Source organism: Calidris pugnax, unplaced genomic scaffold (genome assembly GCF_001431845.1).
Source record: "Calidris pugnax isolate Ruff unplaced genomic scaffold, ASM143184v1 scaffold28, whole genome shotgun sequence".
In the NCBI taxonomy this organism is placed as follows: domain Eukaryota; kingdom Metazoa; phylum Chordata; class Aves; order Charadriiformes; family Scolopacidae; genus Calidris; species Calidris pugnax.
This window is the reverse complement of record NW_015090842.1, coordinates 10,076,526-10,102,276: the sequence shown is the minus strand read 5'-3', so window position 1 is coordinate 10,102,276 and position 25,751 is coordinate 10,076,526. Positions and strand designations below refer to the sequence as shown.

The window sequence follows — 25,751 nt, the reverse complement described above, 5'->3', positions numbered from 1 at the left end:
GACAGCTTCTCAGTGCCCAGGTCTGAGCACCCACCAGGTCCCTATCCCTCTGCCCCACCGGGGCCATGCAGCCAGGGTGTTGGTGTGGCTGGTGACCCACTGGGGTGGCCAGTGACCTGCCAGGGTGGCTCATCACCTCCAGCCAGAAGCGGGGCAATGGGGCTGGGTGCCGGCACGGACGCACGCTGCCGGAGGTCCTCAAAGCACGTCTTTATTTCATTTGCGGGGCTGGTGCGCAGGCGGGAAGGGGTAGGAGGGTTGGGCTCAGCCTGGTTGCCACCGGGCCAGCTGCTGGCATCCTGCTGGGCAGGGTGCTAAAAGAGCAGGGAGAGGAGCAGGGCCAGTGCCAGCACCAGGGCTGCCGGGGGAAGCCGGGCTGTGCCAGCGCTGTTGGTGTACCCGTAGGAGGTCCTGCAGGAGCCCTCCAGCTCCTCGAAGGCGATGGGTGTCTCGTGGGCAGCTGTGCCTTGCAGGGTCATCTTCACCTGCGATGGGGGACAGGGTGGGATCCTGCAGCCAGGGGTAGTCCCCGTGCCCCATACAGCCCCCTGTCACCCTGCACATCCCCATGCCGCCATTCCCAAGCCCTGCATGTCCCCGTGCTCCCTTTTGTCCCCCTCCCCCATGTGTCACTGTGCCACCCCGTGTGCCCATACATCACTGAGTGCCATACATCCACCTCCCCATGCCTAGTGCACCCCATGCCTGGTGCTCCCTGCGCCCCACTCACCTCCTCCACCCTTCTGAAGACCCGGATCAGGTTTTCGGCCAGGGCTGCCCTCACCTCTGTCTCCGTCCAGTTCCTCGCCAGCAGCTCGGCCACCAGCGCCGGGTAGGTGGAGACGTCCTCCAGGCCGGTGGGGAGCCTGTGCCACCCCGCAGCTCACAGCTGTGCCAGGGGCAGCCGAACCCGGCAGCACCCACCTCCCACACCACCCAGCTGTCCACGTAGGACATGGGGGAGATCTGCCCCCCATGGCTGAGGACATGCCCTGCCCCACTGGCACAGCCTGTCCTGTGCCCATCACCCGCTTTACCTCGTGACACCATCATAGTCCCCACCAAAGCCGACGTACTCGGCACCGGCCACCTTCTTCACATAGTCCATGTGATCTGTAGACGCGGAGGGGATGGGGTGAGAAAGGTGGGGGGGGACACCGCCACTCTCCCCACCTGCCCAGGTGACCTCCTCACTTGCAACGTCAGCCAGCGTGGCTGTGTCCTTGCATGTCACGTAGTCGTTGTAGAAGTTGACCATCACCAGGCTCCCCGTGTTGGCCTGGGGGAGAAGCGGTCCTGAGCCCTGTGGACCTCCCAGCCAGCCCCCCTCCTTGCCCGTGGCCGTGCCCTGGTGCTCACCACCATCCTCAGCACGTCATCAGGCACGTTGCGGCGATTCTGGCAAAGGCCGAAGGCGGACGAGTGGCTGAAGATGACAGGGGCTTTGGAGATGTTCAGCACGACCTTCATGGTCTCCACTGAGACGTGGGCCAGGTCCACGATCATGCCCAGGCGGTTCATCTCCGCTAGCACCATCTGTGGGGTCGGGGATGGGGACAGGGCAGGTGAGGGGTGCGCAAGGGGTCATGGCAGCCCTGCATGGGGGGACACCATACACCCAGGGTACCCAGTGCTCAGCTTAACAACCCGGCATGGGGCTGGTGGGTGCTGGTATCATGTCCCCGGCCCCAGCCATTCCTCCCAGGCACCACCACCAACCCTGTCCCCACTCACCTTCCCGAAGGACGAGAGGCCACGGTGCTGGGGCTGTTCTTCCCCAGTGTCCACCAGCCAGTTGTCAGCCCTGCGGAGAGGGGAGAGCATCAGGGCGGGCCCCCAGCCACGTACCCCCTGCTTGGCCGCATGCCCTGTCCTCCCCCTGCCCCCATGCTGGCCATGTCACCCCATCCCTGTCCCCGTGCCCCCCGAGGGGCTGCTACCAGGGGGTGTTGCAGCTGTGGGTGAGGGTCATGTAGCGGACGCCCAGGCGGTAGAAGGTGCGCAGGACGCCCAGGCTGCTGTCGATGGAGTGGCCACCCTCCACCCCCATGAGGCTGGCCACCTTCTTCTCCTGGAAAGCCTGCCGGATGCCTGCGGGAGGGTGGGGGGCATCAGCCAGGGTGGGCACCAGGGGCACCCATGGCCCCTGGGACACCTGTATCCTGGCCCTGAGCCCGCTCACCGGCGCTGTCAACGACGCAGGAGAAGGTCTCGGGGTAGAGCTCACACATGCGCTGCACCACGTCGATCTGCTCCAGCGTGCGTTTCACCGCGTCCTTGTTCTGAGTGTCACAGGGCACGTACACCGACCAGAACTGCCCGTGATGGCACTTGGTGAGCACCAGGAGCCCGGTCCCATGCCCACTGCCACCCACCCCCAGTGCCCCCACCCGCCTCGCTGTCCCACCTGCCCGCCCACGTGCCCCTGGCGCAGTTTGGGGATGTTGGTGTGGGTGCTGTTCAGCGTCATGAGGTTGGCCTCCGGCAACCCCAGCTGGTTGTTGAATCTCTTGAGGAGCTGCCAGGGCAGGTCGTTGTGCCTGGGCAGGGGAGAGAGTGGGAATGAGGGGCTGTCTGCCCGCCTGCCCGTCTGTCCAGCCAGCCTCCTGGCTGCCCATCTCCCTGTCTGTCTGCCCACACATTCCCACTCATCTGTCCATCCTCCCATCTGTCCACCCATCATCCATCCACCCACCCACCAGCCCATCTGCCCACCCATCTGTGCTCTCTGCCAAGAGCCACCCAAGTGGCCAGGAGCCATGGACAGGTCACTCCCAGGGGACAGCCCCATGCGGGACCACCTTTGTCAGCTTGTGGGGAGGTGGGGGGAGGCTGGGTGACCCCTCTGTGCACCCCTCCACCCACCATCCCCACTCAGCCCTCACACCCCGGGGAGCCAGCCCAGCATCCCTCCGACGGGGACATCACTGCCACCGCTGTGGGGATGTCACCACCACGGGGACGTCACTACCACGCAATGTCCCACACCCAGCAGTATCACTGGGGAAGTGCTGGGGGCCAGACGCATGGGTCGGCTCCCACTTCTCCCCTCCTGCGTCATTGTCCCCACATCTTCCTGCTCCCCCCCCTGCCCTGTGCCCACTCCCAGTGGCTGCCCTGCGCCAGGCTCCTGTGGCACGGGGCTGGTGCCACCAGGGCAACCTGTGGAGAGCCTGCAGTGGCCTCCTGAGGATCCTGGGCATGAGACTGGGGATGTCCCTTAGGACATGACCCGTTTGCCCCAGGTGGGGACTTCCCTTGGGGCAGCCTGGCCCCTGGCTTCCCAGCACCCTGCCTGCTCCCAGCCAAGCTGCACCATCGGGGATCCCCCCGGCTGCACGGCCCTGGGGTGTCTGGCCTGGGGATCCCCCAGAAGATCTGTCCCTGCATATCCCTGGGGTATCCAGCATGGGGATCCCCCAGAAGATCTGTCCCCACGTATCCCTGGGGTATCCAGCATGGGGATCCCCCAGCAAGGGCTGTCCCTGATGGGGTTTTCTGGCCAGGGTTTTTCTCAGGGTGCTGAGAGCTCCAGCCCTGTGGGGGTGACCGGTCACACCACGGTGCCGGGCAACCTTTGCTCACCCATCGATGACCGGCGTGGTCGTCATGATGCGCTCGGCCTCCTCCCGGTGATTCTGCCCGGCGCAGGGGGGCAGCAGGCACAGTGCCAGCACCAGCACCACCACCATGCTCCTGCCTGGCATCTTCGCCTCCTCGGTGCCGCCGGGTGATGAGCCGGGGAGACCTGCTGCCACCGGGAGCCTGCTGAGCACGTGCACCGGGATGGCTGCCCTGGCTCACCGTCTGTCCCGTCTCCCAGTAAATAAATAACCAGGATCCACAGCCGTAACCCCACCCTGATCCCCAGCCCTGGCAGCGCCCGGGTACAGGGGGCATCATGGCAGCAGCCTCCCCGAGCCCGGCCCCGGGTGGCAGGGCTGTGCCGGGGCCTCTCTCTCCGCATAGTTGCGGTGACGCTCCCGGCCCCTCTAATGCAGCCCAGATTTTCTTTTGCTGGGAAAAAGTGCCGGTCCCCATCCCCGCCTTGGCCTCCCCGGCGCCGGCACCCACCGGCACCCCTAGCCCAGCGCTGGCACCGCCGTCACCCCCCCACCACCGACAGGCAGGACCCGGCACCCCCGTCCCTCGCTCACCCGGGACGCTGGGGCGGCTGCTGCCTGCGACGGCTCTGAATTATGTTTTCTGGCTTGCGTGCTGGCGGCGGAGCTGGGACAGACTCTGGCCACCCCAGATGGCGTCGGGCGCCGGCCGAGTGCCGCTGTACCCTGCGGCTCTGTGGCAAGGCCGTCCCGCCATGGAGGGGGCGGGGGGCGGCAGACGGGGGTGGTACGCCCCTCGTGTGGGGCTGCCCATGGCGTCCCCATGTGTGCCAGGCTCCCCCTGCCCTGCGGGGTCCTGCTGCGGCATCGTGTGAGGGGAAACTGAGGCACCCATCGGTCCTGTGGCCGAGCGCCTGCGGTGGGGGGAAGCCCGTCTGGGGGTTGGTGGTGGCCACGAGGGGCTGGTGGTGGCCGCGGTGTCGTGCGCAGCAAGAGGCACCATGGGGTTGCTGGGAATGGCACGGAGCCACATGGAGATGGCCAGCCCCACTCCTCGTCCCGGGGTGCACCGGGGCAGGAATCCCTTCCTCCGGAACGGTGGTGGCCATGGGAGACTCTGGCCATAGGGCAGGGTGCGGGGCTGATCACTGTCCCGCCCCAGGGGGGGTCCTGCAGCCCCCCTGCCCCACAGGCAGCGCTCTCCCGGCGATGGCCCCAGCTGGATCACCGATTCCCCAGCAGGAATGTGCCGGGGGAGCCCGGCCCCTTCGCGCCTGGACGGCTTCCTCTTTTCCAGCTATTTAAAGGCTGTTGCGGCGCGTCCCCTGCAGTGGCCGGGCCATGGAGCGGATGGGGGTGACCGAGACCTTTGCTGGCATCTCCCTGCCCGGCCACCTCCACACCCAGGAATCTCTCAACTTCGCCACCACCTTCCAATTCCGCCCCACCGATGTGGTCATCGCCACCTATCCCAAATCAGGTGAGGGCCAGCAGGGTTGGGGGGGAAGGTAGGGTGCCAGGGGGAGGGAAGGGGTGAGGAGGGTCCCAGAGGGATGGGGGGCACAGGGAGGGGACTCCTGTGGGTGGGCACTGGGGAGTCGGGGGGGCATGGGCGGGCTCTGCCCCGCAGCCCCCAGCTCTCCGGCGGGACTGGGAGCTGCCTGCGTGGCTGGGAGGTGGCCGGGCTCAGGGCCAGCAGCTTCCTGGGCAGGGCCACCCCCCAGTCCACACAGCCCAGCGGCCACTGGCCCCTCCGGGCACGGCACAGGGGACGCCAGCCCCAGCCATTGGCTACCACCCCACCCAAAATCCCTGCCCTGAGGGTGGGGGGCAACCTCTCCCACAGCCTCCCCTGCCCCATCCCGTCCCCAACCCCAGACTAGTGTGACTGGTGGTGGCTCTGGGGGGTCCCACACGGCGCTGCCAAACCAGCTGCTGCCCCGTGCCAAGCCATGCTGTGCCGAGCCATTCAATGCCATGCCTTGCCAATCTGTCCCACATGCCATGCTGTGCTGGACCATGCTGCACCGTGCTGTGCCATGGGGTACCGTGTCATGCTGTGCCATGCCATGCTCTGCCCTGATGTGCCCTGATGTGCCATATCATGCCATGCCATGCTCTGCCCTGATGTGCCATATCATGCTGTGCCATTCCATGCCATGCTCTGCCCTGATGTGCCATGCCATGCCATACTGTGCCATGCCATGCCGTGCCATGTCCCATGCTGTGCTACGCCCCATGCTGTGCCATGCCCCGTGCAGGGCTGGCACTGCCCTGACAGCCGCCTCCCCAGGCACCACCTGGATGCAGGAGATCCTGACGCTGATGTTCAGCCACGGGGACGTCGTGCCAGCCAAGACCATCCCCAACTGGGAGCGGGCGCCCTGGCTGGAGCAGATCTACTTCAGGGATGCGCTGCAGGATACGGCCGCCCGCCGGCTCATCACCACCCACCTGCCCGCCCGCGTCCTGGCCCCTGCCCTGCAGCAGAGCAAGGCCAAGGTGAGGGGGTGCCCGGGATAGTCCGGGGGGGGTCCCACAGGGGCATGTAGCGCCCACGGGGCTTCCCACAGCCGGGGTGATTGCCAGGGGCTTTCTAAGTGAGGTGGAGTGGAATCCCCCCTGGCTGTGGCACTGACACTGTCCCCCCTGCCAGGTGATCTACGTGGCCAGGAACCCCAAGGACGTTGTTGTCTCCTTCTACCACTTCCACCGCCTGGCCAAGTTCCTGCCAGACCCCGGCTCCTTTGACACCTTCCTCACACGGTTCCTCGAGGGCACGGGTAAGGGTTGGGGGTTCCTGGGGTGCCTGGGCTCAGCCACAAAGCCCCCCCTGTAACTCCCTGCCTCCCCCCAGTGCACTACGGCTCCTGGTTTGACCACGTCAAGGGCTGGTTGGGCCAGCGGCAACACCTGGACATCTTCTATGTCACCTACGAGGAGCTGCACCAGGTGAGACCCCACATGTCCCCATCCCTGTCTGTCCCCACCGGCTGCCCCGGGCTGACCGTCCCCTCCACCACAGGACCTGCGTGGCACTGCACAGCGGCTCGGTGCCTTCCTGGGCTGCCCGCTGGGACCGGAGACACTGAGAGCCTTGGAGGAGCACTGCAGCTTCGTCGCCATGAGGGACAACACCATGGCCAACTACTCCCTCATCCCTTCCGAAATCATGGACCACAGCCAGGGACGCTTCATGAGGAAAGGTATGAGGGGGCCAGGGGTTGCGGAGGCAGGGGGGGGATGCAGGGGGTGCCAGCTCCAGCTGCAGCTCCCCCTGTCACCCTGTCCCCTCCATCCCACAGGCGTGGTGGGGGACTGGCGCGACCACTTCTCCCCCCTGCAAAATGCCCTCTTCAACCGCCTCTACCAGGAGGAGATGGGTGACTCGGAGCTGCCCACGCGCTGGCCCATGGCCTGAGAAGGTTGCGGGGGGGGGTGTCAGTGGTGTTTGGCCCTTCCACTGCACAACACGACCACCCTGCTGCCCACCAAGCCCCGCTGAGTGTGGGGGGCACCACCCTGCATGGGGAGCCCCCAGCACCCCCATAACTTATACACCCCCATGCATCGCCCTGGGGGTGGGGGCTGCAGCGGAGCTGGGGGTCTGGGGTGTGTGTGTGGGGGGGGTGGGTTTGGCTACATGAGAACCCCCCCGCGGATGGGGGGGCTTTTCCTGCCACACATTGCAGCCATCCTGGTGGCCTTCCTTCCCCTGGGGCAAGGCCGCGTGGCCGTGACCCCCCCCAGTGCTTCCACCCAGCCTGCCCTGGAGAAATAAATATTTATTGCTGTTTCCAGCCAGGCAGCATGTTCCAGTGGGTGTGGGGTGGGACGGGATGTGCTGGCGGAGCCGGCGGCAGGAAGCGCTCGGCGTTATCAGGGGCCCCATCAGGGTAGGGACCCATCCCCGGGGACCTTATCTCAGGGTGTGGGGGCAATAGAGGGGTGGATGGAGCAGGGGGCCATGGCCGGTCACCAGGCCCCATGGTGGAGTGATGGCTTGTGGCACAGTGCTGGGGTTTGCTGGAGGAACACATGGCACAGAGCTGGCTCCTTCGCCACCACCCTCCCCCCCAAATGCGGGGTCCCCCTGCCCCAGTGCAGGCTCTGCAACCCCCTCCAGATACCTTCTCCCCCCACCCTGCCCCATTGCATGCCTCATGATGCTTTGGAGGGGCTGCAATGCCCTGACCAGCCTGGCTGGATGCTCCTCTGCTCATCTCCCCTCCTGGGGTGTTTGCACCCAGGGGATTGTGCCCATCACCCCTTATTCCCGACCCTCCCCCAGCATCCTGGGGTGCCCCAGGCAGGCAGCACCCTGAGCACCCCCCAGCCCCCTGTCCTGATGTGCTCCACGGAATTGCTTTATCAGACCACTCGGGAAGCGCAGGCACGGTCAATAATTAACCCTTGGGTTAACTAGATGGCACCTGCCAGGTCAGTGTGGCACAGAGCCGGGGCAGGGGCTTGGCCCCAGCATGGGAAGGGCCCCTTTCCAGGGGTTGACTGAGCAGGGGGTGGGTGGCAGGACCCTCCCCGGGGATGCTGGCACTGTGGCCCAGTGGCACTGGGACCCTGCCTGCCCTGTCGCTGCTCCCCAGCCCCGCTGCCCCTCCGGTGGGGGCAGCCCAACGTGGTGCCAATGGGCACCCCCAGCCCCATGGAGTCCCTCTGCACCCGCCATGGGGGCAGCCAGCCCACCCCATGGAGCCGTGGCAGACCCCTGCCCGCACCGAGGGCCGGCAGCATCCGCAGGCTCGTCAGGCGCTGGGTTTCTATGGCGACGTCTATTATCCTGCTTTACGGGGAGATGAATCAGGAGCTATAAATACGCGGGTTGATCGGGGCGGCGCGGGCAGCGCGCTCTGCCTGTGTACAGGGTGCCGGCAGCGCTGGTGGGGCACGGCAGTTCAGCATGGCTGTGCCGGTGGAGGGGTGAGCAGCTCCCAGCTGGCACAGCTGAAGGGACAGGGACAGGCTGGCACCCCTCTGCCAGCACCCAGGGTGACAGCCGCATTCTAGCCCCCGAGTCCAGCTGGGTGGCACCCTCATGGCAGGCTCTCGAGTGGCCCTACACCATGATGGTTGCCCCAAGTCCCATTTTCAGTCCTTGTGGTGGCCTTGGGTCACACCCCACCCTGGTAGGTGTCACCTCTCCAGGAGCATCTGCCGGCACCGGGATGGTGAGACACAGAGCACGGCACAGTGTGGATGACACATGGCACAGGGCACGTGGCACGGTGTCACGTGGTGGGAGGCAGCTGGCACACAATGAGCGGCATCCGGCTCTCGGCGCAGCAAACAGCGCACGGCACTTGATGTGCCACACACGGCAGAGCGTGGCACAGCGCCCAGTGTGTGGTACACGGCACATGGCACAGCATGGCACACGGCATGTGGCATGGGGCACATAGCTCATGGCCCAGAACATGGCACACGGCATGTGGCACATAGCTCGTGGCCCAGAACATGGCACATGGCATGTGGCACACGACATGTGGGCACATAGCACATGGCAATGCCCGTGGTGCACGACACACAGCAGAGGGCACATGGGGTGACATATGGCGTAACATGGAGCACACATCATGAAGCACATGGCTCGTGGTGCTTGGCACAGGGCACACAGCACATGGAACACGGAACACAGTGCATGACAGTGGCACACAGCATGTGGCACACAGCACATGGAACGTGGAACACAGTGTATGACATGACAGTACGTGGAACATGGAACACAGTGTATGACAGTACGTGGCACATGGAACACGGAACATAGTGCATGACACGGGGCACACAGCACATGGAACACGGAACATAGTGCATGACGTGACAGCACGTGGCACATGGAACATGGAACACAGTGCATGACACATGACATACAGCACATGGCACACAGCATGTGGTACGTGGTACACAGAAGAGCACATGGCACACGGCACATGGCACACAGTGCATGGCATGTGCAGCACACAACACACAGAGCAGCATGTGTTACACAGTGCATGGCATGCAACCCACAGTTCATGGCGCAGCACGTGTCGCACAGTGCATGGCACGTGGCACACACAAGCGGCACGTGTCAGGCAGCAGAGGCGATGTGCTGGGCAGGGGCCGGCGCTGCCTCCACTCCCGCTCCCGTGGCCTGGATTTCGGGGCCGTGGCGCAGCGGGGCCGGCGGCTGCTCCAGCACAACTTGAAAGCGGCGGCTGTTCAAAAGTACGGCAGCTCCAAAGCGCCAGTGCTGCCCTCCCTGCTGCCAGTCCCCTGTGGCAGCCGGGGCTGGTGGGTGCATTTGGCTGGCTCTGGCCACTGGCTGGGGCTGGGTGGCACGGTGAGGGGCACGAGGGGGGGCCGGGCAGCACCCCACGAGGTGCCGGTCCCTCTGCCTGCACCCCACTGAACACCCAGCAGGGAGGTTTGGTGTCGGCGCCCAGAGAGCACATGGCACGGGCGCCGGGGTGTGGGGGGGTGGGATTCATCATGCAGCCTCCAAACGATGTCACAGCGACAGACAAGCAGGGACCAAGGACACCACGGGGACAGCAGGGATGGAGTGGAAACGGGCTGTGGAGCACGGACCATTGGGACTGGGCAATGCCCACCGGGGACCCCCGGCCCCCCCGGCAGCACAGGGGTGCTGTCCTGCACTGGGGCACCAAGACTGTCCCCGTGTCCCTGTCCAGGTGCCAGTGGGGGCACGCTGCTGGCACCTGTGTCCCCCCCGGCTCGGTGAGGAGGGGTCTGCAGCAGGGCTGGGACCCAGAGGGGACCTCATCCATCCCCACACCAGGGGAGAGGGGGAGCCCTCACTGGGGCGAGCTAAGGTTGGAGTCGGGGGTCTCAGGCTGGGGGCAGCGGGGAGGGAAAGCCTTGTAGCTGTAGTACTCCACCACCTGCTTGGGCACCTCCGCCAGCACGCACTTCGCCAGGGCTGTCGGTGACGCCTGTGGGACAGGGGACACCGGGGGACACCGGGGTGGATGGGTGAGTTGGGGCACGGTGGTACCCGCCTGCCCTGGTGTGGAGAGCAGCACCCATGGGACACCGGCATGCTTGGTCCTGCCGTGAGGACAGGAGGGGACAGGAGGGATGAGGAGGGATGAGGAGGGGACAGGGGGACCATTGATGCCCCACTCACATTCTTGAATTCCCGGAAGGGGACAAACTGGACGATGTCACGGAGGACGGGCTCGCCCTTGGGGGAGCGCAGGATGCCGTCGTCCCCGTCCAGGATCTGCATGTCAGTGAAGTCGGCGTTGCCCACCCCGACGATGATGATGGACATGGGCAGGTAGGAGGCGCGGACGATGGCCTCCCGTGTGTCCGCCATGTCCGTCACCACCCCGTCCGTCAGGATCAGCAGGATGAAGTATTGCTGGGGGGAGGAGGGATGCTCTGGGGGGGCTGCCCGGCCCCATGTTGAAAGAGCCAGACCAAGGGCTTGCCTCCAGCATGGGAGCAGCCACAAGTGGCACGAGTGTGCTGGGTCTCAGCCCAGCCTGCAGCCCGCCAGCCAGGGCAGTGTGTACCTACCGAAGCCTCCTTTGTCCTCTCCTCATCAGCCGCCACACGAGCCACCTTGGAGATGATGGGGGCCACGTTGGTGGGGCCGTAGAGCTGGATTTTGGGCAGACAGCTCTGGTAGGACTCCACAACGCCCTGGATGCCTGCGGGGGATGTGAGAGGTGAGGGGGGCAGCACCAGGCTCTGGCACAGGGGGTGACATGGGACCAGCGTCCCCAGCCCCGCCAGAGCTGGACTCACCCTCACACTCATCGTTGTCGGGGTTGAAGTTGATGGCAAAATCATGGGAAACCTGGAGGGTGAGAGGGGAAGGGGCAGCTGGTGCCCACCCACCTGCCATGGCCCCCAGCACCTGACGAGCCCCATGGGAGCCACGGCCATGGGGCCTGGAGAGATGAGAGCACCCCTGGGGTCCTACAGCACCCCCTTACCTCATACTTGGGGGGGATCCTTGCACCAAAGCCCAAAGCTGAGAATTTCTTATCGCTGCAAGGGAAGAGGTGTGAGGAGCCCCAGCCCTGGCAGTGCCATCACTGGGGTGTCCTGGTCCCGGGGTGGTCATCACTGGGAAGCCCTGGCCCTGAGGGACCTGGGCTTGGAACTGACCTGTCGTAGTCCTGGCAGATCTCACCCACCGCCACCAGTGCCTTGAGGTACTCGTTGGGCTGGTAGGGGTTGATGTAGTGCAGGGAGCAGCTGTTCCGGGGGTCCCCGTTGGAGGCTGTGAAGTCGATGGCCACCTGGCAGGGGTGGTGGTGGTGAGAGTCCCCCAGGACGAGTGGAGCCACCAGCATGTCCCCACTGGGGTTGGGTGGCTCTACCAGCCCCACTCACCAGCATCATGGCACAGCCACGGCTCGGGGGAACCAGGATGTGCTGCCCACAGACCCCCACACTGGGGACGGACAAGTGGCCCAGTGCCAGACCCCCTGCCCAGTCCCTTCTGCTTCTGGGTGGGGGGACACTGCTCACCGTGAAGTGGATCTGGCAGCCGCCCATGATGTAGTCCAGGAAGGAGTAGACCCTGTGGATCTGCCATAAGGGACCCGTGTCAGCCGGTCCTGCCCCCCACATCACCCCACGGCAGCTGGGCACGTGGCACGGCTCGGCACGGCACGCTTTGGTGGCTCACCTTCAGGTCCAGCAGCACCACGACCCCCGAGTTCTTGTAGTTCCGCTTCTTGATTTTGTACTTGGGGTTCATGCAGTCCCACTGCACCTGCAACACACACCACCTGCGCTGCCTGCGGCCCCCCAGCCCCGGGGGCACGGCCCATGCACTGTCCCCCCCCTCCCCATGGCCCTGAAGCCCCACAGCCCCATAACCCCACATCCCCATAACCCTGCCTCCCTGCAGCCCCATAATGCTCCAGCCCCATGGCCCCGCAACCCTGGAGCCCCACAACCCTGGAGCCCCACAACCCTGGAGCCCCATAACCCCACCGCCCCAGGGTGCAGCCACCTTCTTCACACCCAGCCAGCCCATGGGCTCCATCCAGCCTGGCCAGGGCTGATTGCCCCAGAGGAGCCCAGACCCACCATCCCTACCCCAAAGAGGGGGACAGAGAGGGGAGGACATCCCCAAAACCAGAGGAGGAGCTGGAAGGTGCCTCCTGGAATGGGATCTGCTACCAGCATGGAGGGTTGACCCCACAGTCTGTCCCCACATCCCTGTACCCACCTTGTTCTCCCCCATCGCCTTCTGCATCTCCTCGAAGGTGGTGAAGAACTCTCCGATGAAGTCGTGTTTGCCCCGTGAGTCGTAGTCCCACACCACGCACTGCAGGGGGGCATGGCTCAGCCCCAGCCGGGCAGCACCCAGGCGGGGGAACCGCACACCTACACCCCCCAAACTGCACCCAGACCCCGCACCATCCCCACCACCATCCCTGGTGGCTTGGGGTCCCCCTGCGCACCACCCATGTGGGGCTGCGGGGAAGCCATGGGACACAAGCCACCAGGGCAGGGAGGGGGTTCCCCATCACCCTTCCTCACCCTCAGCTTCCTCTTCTCCTCGCAGCTGCAGAGTGAGTTGAGGGACACCTTGAAGGGCTCCCAGATGGGGCTCAGGTTGTTCTTCACCACCTGTAGGGTGAGGGGCTCAGCAGGGACGGGCAGCCACCGGGGTGGCCATGGCCATGGGCTGGCTGATGGACCGATCCTGCCCGGTGCCTCACCTCGGTGCGGTACACCAGCTGCTCGCTGCGGTCGTCATCGATGCGGTAGATCTCCAGAAAGGGGTCTGACTTGCTGAAGAGATCCTGGAGGAGGGAGGATGAGGAAGAGCACTGTCTGCCCTGCCCACCCTGCCTGCACAGCCCTCCCTGGATCTCCTGCCCATGGGACCTGGCTCACCTTGTCATCCAGCTTCTTGGCCCGGAAGGCGAGCTCCACGTAGCCGTTGTTCCCCGAGATCTCCTCCGAGATGACCTGCAAGGAGAGGTAGCCATGGGGTGCTCAGCACCCAGCATGGCTTTGTCCCCATGCCCTCCCTGGCATGGTGGGGAACCCTCAGTGTGGCCAGCAGACATCAACAGGGACCTTAAGCCCTCCCCCCTCCGAGAGCCTTGGGGGCAGCTGGATGATAGGACAGAAGGAGGGTCATTGGGGACTCCCCCTGTATCCAGGCTCACTACCCCAGACTCCAGCTCAGTGCCACCCCAGTGCCACACACGTCCCAGCTCGATGCCATACCCCAGTCTGGTGCCACCCACATGCCCCACTCAGTGCCACCGCACTACCTCAGCCAGGTACCACCCGTGTGCCCCAGCTTGGTGTCACCACAGTGCCTCAGCTCAGTGCCACCCACATGCCCCGGTGCTGCTCCCAGTGGAGGTTTGGCCACTCACCGTGATGGTGGACTTGCCCGCAAACTTCCCGTACTTGAGGAACAGCGGCTTTGTCACCCGCTTCTGTGCCACGATCTGCAAAAGCCGAGGGGTTGGGGTGGGGAGGCCACCAACAGGCATTCCCGGGATGGGGGTCACAGGCTCACCTGCCCCACAGTGCACTCCATGCCCCCCAGGAAGTCATCATCATGCGTGCCCACACCGGCGTGCCCATGGCTGTCATAGACCTCGAACCGCAGCTTCTGCACCTCCTCGAAGTAGTAGTCCACCGTGAAGATCTTGGCAAAGACGGGGTTGAGGTTGCTCTTGATGACCTCGCTGCGGTCCACCTGCATGGCAGGAGCTTGGCTGGGGGTGGGGGCAGTGGGGCCAGAGCCTGGCTTGGGGATGGATCCAGGGCCAGCAGAGCTGCCCAGGACCTTGGGATGCCAGAGTTTGCCAGGAGTCGGGCATGGGGACACGGGAACACTGGGACACAGGAACATGGACGTGGGGATGCAGGAATGGGGACATCAGGCAGCTGCTGGGAAGGACCAGCCCTGCTCAAGCATTTACCTGCCTGTGTTGGTTCCCAGGAGAAAGGCATCTGGAGGCAGCCCCGGTGCTGGCTTGGGCAGGGAGATGTGCCCACGAAGGTGCCAGCCCCACATCCCAGGGCACAGCTCCCTCCAGAGCTCCAGGCAAACGCCATGGTCACTTGGAGGGGATGCTCGGGCTCTGGACCACAGTTTGCCATGGCTCCACTCAAGTTGGAGCAACGGGCTGATGCCCAGGACAAACCCCTGCGAGCCCACCCTGGGCTGGCCAAGGGGCAAGGGCCAACAGCCACCATAGCCCCAGCAGGCAGATGGGTGCTCAACATCTCCTGGCCGTGCTGGCAGCGGGTGCTGAGCAGCTTCCAGGAGCCTCCCCCGCATCCCATCCCTGCCAGCGTTGACTCAACGGGACGCATCCTGGCCAGGGCACTCTGCCAGCCCACCAGCCCCTGCCCACCGCCCGCCCGGTCCGGCAGCATCTGGTCACCCCATGCAGCTCTGTGCCTCCTGCGTGGGCACCACCAGCCCCACCACAGGGTCCTAGCCACCTCAGTCCCTCGGGTGCCAGCCCTGCCAGCATGTCCGGGGCTGTTTTGGCTCTTGAACCCAGAGGGCAACGTCTGAGCCAGCTCCAGCCACTGTCCTGGCAGGGGGACATGTGGTGGTAGGGACAGGGAGGGGACAGCTCATGGAATCCCTTGGAAAGGTGGCCCAGGAGGGGCTTGTCTTTTGGATCTAGCCCTTGCACAGCACGGCACGGAATCCCTTGGAAAGGTGGCCCAGGAGGGGCTTGTCTCTTGGATCTAGCCCTTGCACAGCACGGCACGGCACAGCACAGCATGGCATGTCATGGCACGCAGAGTGTGGCACAGTAAGGTGCAGTGGCTCAACATGGCACATCCCGCAGCTGGCACGGGGCCCCTCGCTGCCCGCCCTGGCTCCGGCTCTGGCTCCGGCGAGCAGAGTCGATTACACGCAGAGGGATTTAGCGCTAAATCTGCCGGCTGAGCAGCGGTGATTAGAGAGCACAGAGCTGCCGGCGCCAGCCCAGAGCTAAGCCATAGGGGACTGATGGGAAGGAGCCGTGCCAGCCCCAGCGCCAGCCCCGATGCAGATGCCAGCCCCAGCGCCAGTCCCAGTACCAGCTTCCAGTGGCCACACCAGCCCCAGCAACAGCCCCAATGCTGATGCCAGCCCCAGCGCCTGCACCAGTCCCAGCACCAGCCCTGGTGCCAGCACCAGTGCCAGCCGTGGCTTGTGTGGGCACCAGGGCCCCACAGGGCAGCACAGTGAGGGACATGTGGCCACAGTGCTGGCCCTGACCCCTCTCTGAGCTCCTCCCCTGTGCATGGAGGGGTAGGTGATGCCACCCAGCTGTCCCAGCCCAGGCTGCCTGCCCCAAGCAGGGTGAGACCAACCCAGAAGCTCTGATCCACCTCAGGTGTGGCCAAGGCATCCCTTGGCCCTGGCATGGGGCAGCAGAGCCATGTTGGAGCCATGCACTGCGGCCACCCCATTCCCTGGCCCTACCAGAGCCCCTGGGGACTCGCTCTGACCCCACATGCTGCCAAGTGTCCCACAGCACCCTGCCCCATGAGCCTTGTGCAGCACCCTCTGTGTGCACCCTGCACCCCAACTCTGCACTGTCTTCTGTACCCTGTTCTCCTGCACCCTGCACCCCAACTCTGCACTGTGTTCTGCACCGTGTTCTGCCCCTTGCACCCCAACTCTGCACCTTACACCTTGCTCTCCTGCCTTTCCTGCACTTTACACCCCATTCAGCACCATCTCCCCTGCTCTCCACCTTCTCCTGCACCTTGCACCCTACACCCCATTCTGCACCATAACTTGCACCCTGTTCTCCACCCTCTCCTGCACCTTGCACCCCACCCTGCACCTTCTACCCTGCTCTCCACCCTCTCCTGCACCTTGCACCCTGCTCCCCACTCTGCACCATCACTTGCACCCTCTTGTCCACCCTCTCCTGCACCTCGCACCCTGCTCTGCACCTTTTTACCCTGCTCTCCGCCCACTCCTGCACCTCGCACCCTGCTCTGCACCTCACTTTGTACCATCTCCTGCACTCTGCTCTGCACCTTCTGCCCTGCTCTCCACCCTCTCCTGCACCTTGCACCCTGCTCTGCACCTTTTAACCCTGCTTTCCACCTTCTCCTGCACCTCACACCCTGCACCCCACTCTGCACCATCACTTGCACCCTCTTCTCCACCTTCTCCTGCACCTTTCACCCCACCCTGCACCCTGTAAACCCCACTCTGCACCACCTCCCACACCCTGCACCTCTCCGCAGAGGCTCCCACCCTATCTCCAGCCCCATGGGCACCGTAGCCACCCTAGGGCTGTCTCCACTCCTGTCCCCACCCCAGGGATGCAAACCCTGCGCCCAGCACCCCGCACCCAGTCCCCCCCTGATGGTCTCCCCCCCGGCCTGCCCCGCTGCGGTGGGTGCCTCCCACCCTCCTACCTCCATCCACTGGCCCTGGGACTGCATCAGCAGCAGGACGCAGGGGTCCGACTTGTTGAGCGTGTCGCGGTCCAGGAGGTGCTTACAGCTCACCCGCAGCTCCACCTTGGAGACGGCGGCCAGCGGGGCCTGGGGTGACAGCTCGGTCGCATCGCCCATGGTGGCCGTGGCACGGTGGGCAGCCGGGCGTGGCGGGGGGCAGGCAGCCCCGTGGGCAAATGGCATGTGGGGTGAGCGGGGCGGCGAGGGTGGCCACTGCCTTCGTCGGTGTCAGGGTGCTGGGCAAGCACCCGTCATGCCCGGGGCACGCTGCCCTGCGGTGCCAGGCGTGGGGACGAAGCCCAGGTGTAGGTCCCTGGTGGTAGCAGGTGTTGGTGGGATGCTCCAGTCGGTGTAGGAGACCCTGGAGACCCTCTCCGAGGTTGGGTGGCCAGTTCCAGTCCCGTTGGTTCTGTAGGACCCTGAAAAGCATCAAAGCACAGTGAGGTGAGCCGGAGCCAGGTCACTCCTTGTGACACTGATTGTGTACCCCGAAGTGCCGGCCAGCCCCACAGTCACAATGCTCTGCCCCTGTCCACCCACCAGCCCCCCAGGCCACCCAGGGGGTCCCGCAGGGCTGTGCCCAGTTCTGCCCCAGTCCCACCTTCAGGGGCAGGATGCATCCGTGGGGAAGGGGTACCCGAGTGGGGCTGGGATGCTTTGCAGGTGCCCCTCCTGGTGCCAGGGAGCAGAAACTCCCCTCCCGTCCCCACGGGCAGCGCACCCCCTGCCCGGGCAGGGCTGGCCAGCGAGGGCAGTGGGGATGCTGGGTCCTCATCTGTGCCACCGGGTGATGCTGGCAGTGCCAGCCACGTCCTGCTGCCCCAGGCAGGGCTGGTGGCACCCCAGGGCAGCAGGGGGGCTTCCACCATGCTGGGGACAGTGGCCACCCTCCACCTGGATGCTAGTGACACTCAGCCAAGCAATGCTGCAGTGATGGGTCACCGAGGGTCTCTGCCAACCCCAGCCCCAGCACAGGACTTGACACCCCGAGCCACAGCCCCCGAGGGCTGCCCGACTCTGGCAGGGGCAGGGGCAAGAGCAGGGCAGCCATCCTGCCCTCCTGCTGCACCTCGGCCTGCCCAAAGTTTCCTGGTGAAGTCACTCCAGCCCTCCCCGGCACGTGGCTCTGGTGCCCCAGCTCCGGCAGGCACCGTCCCCCTCCCTGGGATGGCGAGCACCCCCATGGCATCCCCCGCTGGAGGGGACACCGGCTCCCACCCTGCCCCGGCCACCCCTTCTCACCTGGGTGCCGGTGGCCTGGGCTCCGCACACAGCGGGGCCGAGGGCTGGGGTCGGCGTGCCAAGCGGAGCCGGTGGTGTGCCAGCCGGAGCCGGTGTGCCAGCCGGAGCTGCCGCCGCTGCCACCTCCACACAACTGACTCAAGCTGCAGTTCGGGAGCGGAGCCCTAAGAGGGAGACGACAAGCTCCGTTAACTGCCTCGCTGCCGGCACCAGAGCAGAGCCCACCGGCGGGCACCGGGGCTTGGTGGGGTCCCCAAGCGCTGCTGGCCATGCCAGGGCAGGTGCTCCCGCTCCAAACAATCCCCCCCATAGCACTGCCCTCTCTCCCAGCACCCCATACCCCATTAACCCCTCCCCGTGGGGTGCTCGAGGCCTGTCCTGGTCCTGCTTCCCCACACAAGGATGGGGCGCCCCAAAAAGCTGCTGGGTGCCCACCCCGTGTGTCGGAGCACCCAGACCCACACGAAACCCCAGGTACCCCGTCCCCCGGCCAGGGGGGATGCCCCAGCACCCCCCTCCCACCCACGCACATCACCCCAACAGCTGCCAGCCCAGCTTTATGAGAGGTGATGTCATTAGCCCATATTTGGAGGGATTAAAATGCAGATAGGGCTAATGAGCGGGAGGGCACCGCAGGGCCCTGGGCTTTGGGAGCTAATCCCCAGCCCGGGTGGCAGAAATAGGCCACCATCCTTCCCCTCTCCTCCTGCAGCCCCACAGCACAGCCCTGTGGGGCAGGAGGCCGCCGACCCACGGCGGGACGCAGCCCCACAACTGGGCAGCCCTTTCCCCTGCCTTTGAGGAACCTGAGGTCCATCCATCCATGCCAGGGCTCCAGCCACCGGAGCGCTTCATGGCATCCCGTCCCCAAGTTTCTGTCACCCGACTGCTGATGAATACAAACGACCCAATTATCCGCACGGGCCGTCGGCAGCGCGGCCAGGCTGCAGAACGGCCCCACAACTGATGATCCAGCAAAGGGGCTCGGTTGAGCGCGCCCCAGAGGACAGACCCTGCCCCATGCTGTGCCCCGTGACCCATCAGCCCCACATCACCCCCCTGCCCTGGGGTGGGCAGAGCCCAGGAACACCCCCAACAGCCTAGAGCCCCCATGTCCTTCTCCTGCCACAGAGAGAGCTGCAGCCCTGCTACGGAGTGGGTCACAGCCCCACAAGCACTGTGGGTCCCCAAGGTGAGGCTCATGGGGCAAGGGGTTGCCCACAGCACACTGAGCACCCACGGGTGACACCCACTAGAGCCCCCATGTCCTTCTCCTGCCACAGACAGAGATGCAGCCCTGCTATGGAGTGGGTCACAGCCCCACAACCACTATGGGTCCCCAAGGTGAGGCTTATGGGACAAGGGGTTGCCCACAGCACACTGAGCACCCACGGGTGACACCCACTCATGACACCCCGCCTTGCACAGCAGAGCCAGCTGCAGAGGTGTGGAAATCATGAAATCTGAAATAACGGCAGAGGGGAGAGCCGGGTGGGAAGGAGACAAAGCCTGTCAGGGAGGGGGTATCCCAAAAAAAACCCCTCAACTGTCAGCTTCAGCAGCCCCCACCACAGTGAGAGGGGGTGGGCTCCATCACGGGAGGGATCCCAGGCTGCGTCCCCCCTGGAGACAGAGCAGAGACTTCCCTGCACAAGGCCGAGGTGTTCCTTTCACTCGCTTTCAGGGAAGTTTGGGGGGTCTCTAACCACAGCAAACAAGGTTTCCCCACATCTCAACCATGACAGCCCCCCACAGCGTGTCCCTCCACGCAGAGCAGCCACGATCTGCACCAGCAGCACGTCATCTGCCGGCTCCTGCGACACACCCCAGCAGGGCAGCCCAGCCAATTGCCCTAAAAAGACAGCACACTCCTATTTCTCCACTTTTTTTTTTTTTTTATTATTGACAGTTCTCGGGAGAACAGTTCATTTCTTCTTCTCCACATCCTGCTCCGCCGCTTCTTTGGCGCGTTTCGCACGAATCCCAAAGAGACGAGCGTTGGCCCGGGCCATGCGCAGGCTGGCGAAGGCCTTGAAGTTCTTCTCGTCTTCCGAGATAACACGGGCCTTCTCCCGTTTGAAAACCTGGGGGGGGAGAGAGCGCCAGACAGTCAGGCTGCACATCAGAGGCTCCCAGAGAAGACCCTATTTTTAAGGCTGAAGGCAATTAATCTCGCTCCGTTTTTACCACCAGCTCCGGGGATGCCGTGAAGAACAGAGCGTTTATGCCATCTACAGGCCCTGCCCTTATCGTCACTCCACCAGGCACCTCGTTTCAACTGGTTCCTCATTTGCCAGCGCGTCAGCACGAGGCCGGGACATACCAGGGAAAAAAAACCCAGCGCAACAGGAGCTCTGAGTCAGGTTTGTGGTGTGGTTTCGGAAGCAGCGAGGGTTTCGAAACAAAGGGTGACTATGTGACCTGCCCGGGCCACCAGCACACAGCCCTCACCCCACCCGGCAACCCCAGGCACCCCAAACCTCACTTGGGGATGAGCACCCTCAAAGGTCCAAGTGGACAAGCCACCCTGGGGCCTGGGGCTGGAGGACACAGCGCTGAGCACAAACACGTGGAGATGCTTCACACCTTAAGCTGTGTCCTCACTGGAATTGTGTGATTTGGGGGGGGAATCATTGTGCTGGTCAGCCCACCCTGTGGCCTCCTCTGGGGAGCAAAGGCAGCTGTGTGTCCCCCACGTGTCATTTAGGGCAGAAGCTGAACACATATGGTTATTCCCAACCAGAAGCCCTGACACAGGTGGCTGGAGCTCTCCTCTGGACCCAGGAGCAGGTCATTATGTAAGGACTTCCTCAAATGGCTACAAATTCAGCAGAGCTGCAAGTAATTAGTTCTTTGCAGCAAGGAACCAAATGGATCATGGCAAAAGACAAAGACGAGCTCGACCTGTTCCTGGTTTTGTTTGATCCAGGATGGGAACTGTGTGGAGACAGCAACCCTGAGCTACAGAACAGAGAGAAGAAAATCCTCTCCATGGAGTTTAAGACTCAGTTACGTCACCCAGAGAACGTGATTTCTTTACACTTACATTCTTGATGGGCATAACCGGTCCAGTCAGCTGAGTCGCCATCTTGAGTTCCTCAGCCTGCATAACAAGAGAACAAAAAACATTCTTTAAAAAAAAAGCCAAACAACCCAGTATTTACAATTTCTCAGGCTGGTACCTTGGTTAAAAGCACACCCTGTATGCAGGTACCCAGCTTAAACATGCCATTAACAATTCTGACTGGAGAATTTAACACGAGCTCAGCATTTCAGCCAGAGGAGTCTCTGGCCCAGACGTGCCGCATCGACAACCCCCGTTCTGCCCCGTGATCCATCAGCCCCGACCTGCCCGCAGCAGCCACGGCCGTTTGGGAGTTCTGCCAGTTGGAAAAATGTTGACATCCAACTGTGCCATTTTTAGTTCGATACCCAGCATATTCCTCAGCAACTCCTTCTAAAGATGATTCCAGCTTCTTCAAAGAGTATGGCATTGCGCAGAAAATGGTTAAGTTTTATTTTAGATAATTGATTTCAAGTAAACAAACTTGAAAGAGTATTCCAGGTACAGGTATCTATCCCCATGGGTACAGGAGCTTGAGACCTTTCCTTCCCTGTTCTGAAAAGCAGCTTGAATACAGTGGGCTCCACTATAGTTAAGGAGCTGGGAGCCAACAGACTCTCCAGAAGATTGAGGACAGCTTCACCTCACCACCCCGCTTCATGACTCGCACGGCCCCACGGGAAGCACAGGCAGAGCCAAGGAAAGCAAACTGCACTCTAGAACTCAGTGAGATTTTAATGAAAAGCATTTTTGTATGTCAACAGCAACAACCTCCTCAAGACTGCCTTACGCACAGCTTTCACCAAACTGCTCCACTCAAGAGTTTGTCCTTGCCCCCCTCACCCTCTCCACGCAGCTGTCTCACCGCAGCAGCACACACACTCTCCAGACTGGCTTTTCAGCCATTCCCACAATTCTGCTTCATAAACTCGAATTCAATCGGCCAGCCAACAACCAAAGCTTCAGCAAACAAACCATCTGCCTGAGCTGCACCCTTTCAGCAGCCTCCAGGCCAAAACTCTGCCCAAAGCCTCACTGCCAACCAGGAGATACCCATGGAAGGTGACTCTACCAGGCCCAGCCTTATGCTGGGCTCAGTCATCCCCTATGTATGTGCACGAGAGCCCCTGAGAGAAGGGCTGCTCCCCACTAGGGGGGTGGGTTACGTCATGAGAAGTGTTGGAAAGCACTGCCTGACTGCACAGGGACGGACTGATGACCAAACCTCTGAAAATGTTACCAGACACAGACCCTGTGAGACATTTCTAGAAGCCAAGCACTTACAGAGCTGTCTCCCTTCTTGGGCATCGCCGGCTTCCTCGGGAAGAGGATGAGCTTGGAGCGGTACTCCTTCAGCCTCTGCACGTTGGCTTGCAGGGACTCGGTAGATTTGTTGCGTCGCCGGGGATCCACGGAGATTCCAATAGTCCGGGCAAACTTTTTGTTAATGCCAGCGAGCTGAGGAGAGAGCACAGAGCGTCAGCACCCAGCAGCTCCCAACGTCACCGCGCTACTGCTGGGGACCACACCGGTCACCAGCCAAGGGCTCCATCCAGCACAGCCACCACAGGCTGCAGAGTCTGGAGAAAAGCTCTGCATCCAACCAAACAGCCCATTGGCAGCACCAGGATCGGGCAAGAGGGACCAGCCACACCACAAAGGGCGTCCTGGTGTCTGCATTTTAATGCTCAAAACCTTCCACAGGCCTTACAGTAATTTTCGCAGATGTATTTCCCCCAGAGAGCAAAGCACAACGCCAAGTAATTATGAGTAGGACATTTAAACCCCGATACACACGAGACAGGAATTTATGAAGTCAGCAGGCGGTTCACTCTGGTTCACTGAATACGGGAAACTCCATTAAAGAACCATTTTTTGTAATCATCTTAAACAAGAAATAACCTCATTTTCTGTTTAAAGACAAACATCTGTGTACCATTTTGTATTATATCATTATCCAAAAATTAAAGAAAAATGAAGTAATGAAGCATTTGGCAGCCACAAGAACAATTTTACTGCTTCAATACACTAATTTCACTGTTATAAATGTTTTAATTAGATACTAAACAACGCACAAGAGGCGGCTGTGGATGCTGGCTGCCAGCAAGCACTGACGTTTATTCCTGCCCACTGCGTGGGGACACGTGGGTGGGGGTTTCTGCAGACCACCAGGATCCAGCTGTTAACAGCTGCTCAGCTCAGCACACCTGGGAAGGTCGTAGAGAACGGTTCCCTGAAACAACAGAGGGCACTGAATGCTTCCCACAGACTTTAAGTGTTCCTAAACCATAGGAATCTAAGTCACAGCTGTGGCATGAGAAACAGCCACGGCTACTCTGAGAACAGGTCCCTCTCCTGGCACAACAACCCCTGCTCCTGCCAGGGATGAGTTGGGTGTGGTTTATTTGGTCTGCAGGACAAACAGGTTCACATCAGCTAAAACTTTTAGGATTAGCAGAAATGAGTTTCACAAAGAAACAAAATGATTTAGTGAAGATGCCATTGGTTTTCTTTTTTCCCCCCCAAAAAAAGAAGTTTAGAAAACTCATGATTCTACCAGAATCTGATTTTAATGGAGTTTTGCCTAAGTGAGTCTAAGGAGACAAACAGATGTTTCCTTTTCAAAGCAACCTTTCGCTCTGACGTAGCTCTGCATCCCCACCCACAGTTACAAAGAAAAAGCAAGACCAGCATTTCCTATGCTCCTGTAGAGCCAGCAGCACCAGACGTCTCCTCCCTTGGCTCAGCCAGCGCCAGCAGATACCAACACCTCCACAAGCCACTTCCACATTGTCTACGTGCAGAACAGGAAAAGACAACCAAGCTCAGGCTGGGAGTTAGTTTTATCGGGTTGAGATCAGCTCTCCATACTTACTTTAAGCTCTTCTAGGCTGAAGCCTCTGCCAGCACGAACTTTTTTGTGGTATCTGATAGTTGGACACCTCACTATAGGCCGGATGGGCCCCGCCACGGGACGGGGAGCGATGCGGCGAGCCTTCACCTGGCGGGCCTTCCTCCTGGAAGGTCGAAGGGAACAACCATCAGGGACACAGCATTTCTGCCAGATGCACCACTCCTACGCTGCCAGGTGACCCGACCTGCCAGGCAGCATCTGTTGCGTGGGGGATCCCTCAGAAACCACCACCATGCTGGCCTGGCAGCTCAGGACAGGTTTCTACAGAGCAGCTGCAGTCATCAGATATAAAAGGGTTCAAGGGAATCATCAATGTCGTACAGCGATTCCGGAGAAGTCTCATCACTTGACTGCAGCCGGAACGGCCTGACCCTGAGCAGAGCCCCCCGCATCAAAGGAGCCCCCCGCTGCAGTCCCAAGGCCTTCAACGCGTAAGGGGAGGGACAGAACTCAAAATAAAGACGCCATACTTCATAAGCAGCCCATACGAGACGAGAGGCAGCTTCCCCCAGCTCCAGGAGATACAGCAGGAGGTACAGGAGGCCCCGGAGAGGGCGGGCCACGGGCACTCACCTGCGGATCTTGCGGGCGGGCTGGTTGAACCATGTGGCCACTCGCCGCTGCCAGTCCTTGTGGAAGTGGGGCTTCAAGATCATGCCATTGCGGCTGGGCGCCATGGCTGCTGCGGCCTGCGGACACGGGGAGAGCTAAAGGGGCCTGCGGACACGGGGAGAGCTAAAGGCAGCCGCCAGGGTGCCGGGGCTGCAGGGCTTTCCCCGGCGAGCCGGACCAGGGCCCGTCCCCGCTCCCTGTGCCACCCAGGACACGCCATCACCGCCCCCGATTCCACCACCCCAACCCGGGCCCGTGCCCAGGCCGGGACCCTGTCAGCGCCCCCTCCGGCCCCGGGCCCAGACCGCAGGCCCCGCGCAGGGCTCCAGGCGGCCCCGGAGCCCAGCCCGGCGCGCAGCACAGCCCCCGGCAGGCGGATGGCGGCGGATGGAATCCCGCGGCCACGGCAGCGCCCCGACTCACCTCCCGCCACGGAAAATGGCCGACCGGAAAAGGAAGCGGCCTCTCCGAGCACGTCGGAAGTGGGGCACCGCCGGCCAATGGGCAGCGCCGCCGGAAGGGCGCAGTGAGGGCGACGGCACCGGAAGTGTCCCGGCAGCAGCTTCACTGCACCCGTAGTAAAGATGGCGCTGGTTTAAAGGGCCAGAGCCCACCCACCGGGCGCGGCACCGGGAGGGAGGCAAGGGGCGGGCACAGCTCGGGGCGGGTGGCAGCATCTCCTGTATGGCAGGAAGGGGGCCAGGGGGCCACCACTCGCCTTGGCAGTGCCCGCACCGTGCGGTGGTGCGAGTCTGGTAGTGACGGTGTGCCACTAGAGGGCACGGCCAGGCTGCTGCACCCGGGGAGCCGCCACAGCATCCCCCGGCATAGCTCTGCTTGGTCTGTCAGGGCAGGAATCCTCGTGGAGCAACTCGGGACAATAATCCTTCCTCATGGATTAACCCAGCCAGGGCAC

At 62.9% G+C, this 25,751-nt stretch overlaps 4 protein-coding genes across 7 annotated transcripts; 1 reads left to right on the top strand and 3 right to left on the bottom strand.

The window, feature by feature from the left end:
• Positions 1–195: 195 nt before the first annotated feature.
• On the bottom strand, positions 196–4,292 carry DPEP1 (dipeptidase 1 (renal)). 3 transcript variants are annotated; one of them, XM_014942234.1, is made up of 11 exons: positions 4,158–4,292; positions 3,586–3,748; positions 2,408–2,540; positions 2,183–2,315; positions 1,941–2,091; positions 1,735–1,804; positions 1,360–1,536; positions 1,195–1,279; positions 1,038–1,113; positions 731–866; positions 196–485 (listed from the first exon to the last, which is right to left on the bottom strand). In XM_014942234.1, the coding sequence occupies exons 2-11, from the start codon at positions 3,705–3,707 to the stop codon at positions 315–317; spliced, it is 1,254 nt and encodes a 417-aa protein (XP_014797720.1). In that variant the 5' UTR covers positions 3,708–3,748; positions 4,158–4,292; the 3' UTR covers positions 196–314. The 3 variants fall into 3 exon arrangements, with proteins under 3 accessions (XP_014797720.1, XP_014797721.1, XP_014797719.1); XM_014942235.1 differs by having other exon boundaries at positions 3,586–3,751; positions 4,158–4,262; XM_014942233.1 differs by lacking the exon at positions 4,158–4,292 and having other exon boundaries at positions 3,586–3,795.
• Positions 4,293–4,665: 373 nt separating this feature from the next.
• LOC106888185 (sulfotransferase family cytosolic 2B member 1-like) lies at positions 4,666–7,363 on the top strand. 2 transcript variants are annotated; one of them, XM_014942219.1, is made up of 6 exons: positions 4,666–5,043; positions 5,857–6,065; positions 6,220–6,346; positions 6,421–6,515; positions 6,589–6,769; positions 6,937–7,363. In XM_014942219.1, the coding sequence occupies exons 1-6, from the start codon at positions 4,905–4,907 to the stop codon at positions 6,948–6,950; spliced, it is 765 nt and encodes a 254-aa protein (XP_014797705.1). In that variant the 5' UTR covers positions 4,666–4,904; the 3' UTR covers positions 6,951–7,363. The 2 variants fall into 2 exon arrangements, with proteins under 2 accessions (XP_014797705.1, XP_014797704.1); XM_014942218.1 differs by having other exon boundaries at positions 6,869–7,363.
• Positions 7,364–10,029: 2,666 nt separating this feature from the next.
• Positions 10,030–18,392, bottom strand: CPNE7 (copine VII). Its single transcript, XM_014942195.1, has 16 exons — positions 18,246–18,392; positions 16,962–17,422; positions 14,089–14,271; positions 13,943–14,017; positions 13,449–13,523; positions 13,271–13,354; positions 13,089–13,178; positions 12,775–12,873; positions 12,226–12,312; positions 12,066–12,125; positions 11,700–11,833; positions 11,525–11,579; positions 11,334–11,385; positions 11,103–11,236; positions 10,708–10,944; positions 10,030–10,513 (listed from the first exon to the last, which is right to left on the bottom strand). Exons 2-16 carry the CDS (start codon positions 17,184–17,186, stop codon positions 10,376–10,378), a joined length of 1,728 nt encoding a protein of 575 aa, XP_014797681.1. The 5' UTR covers positions 17,187–17,422; positions 18,246–18,392; the 3' UTR covers positions 10,030–10,375.
• A 1,727-nt stretch (positions 18,393–20,119) lies between these two features.
• RPL13 (ribosomal protein L13) lies at positions 20,120–25,363 on the bottom strand. The gene is made up of 6 exons (XM_014942356.1): positions 25,259–25,363; positions 24,797–24,912; positions 24,185–24,326; positions 22,594–22,767; positions 21,292–21,348; positions 20,120–20,329 (listed from the first exon to the last, which is right to left on the bottom strand). Exons 2-6 carry the CDS (start codon positions 24,898–24,900, stop codon positions 20,171–20,173), a joined length of 636 nt encoding a protein of 211 aa, XP_014797842.1. The 5' UTR covers positions 24,901–24,912; positions 25,259–25,363; the 3' UTR covers positions 20,120–20,170.
• Positions 25,364–25,751: the final 388 nt, after the last annotated feature.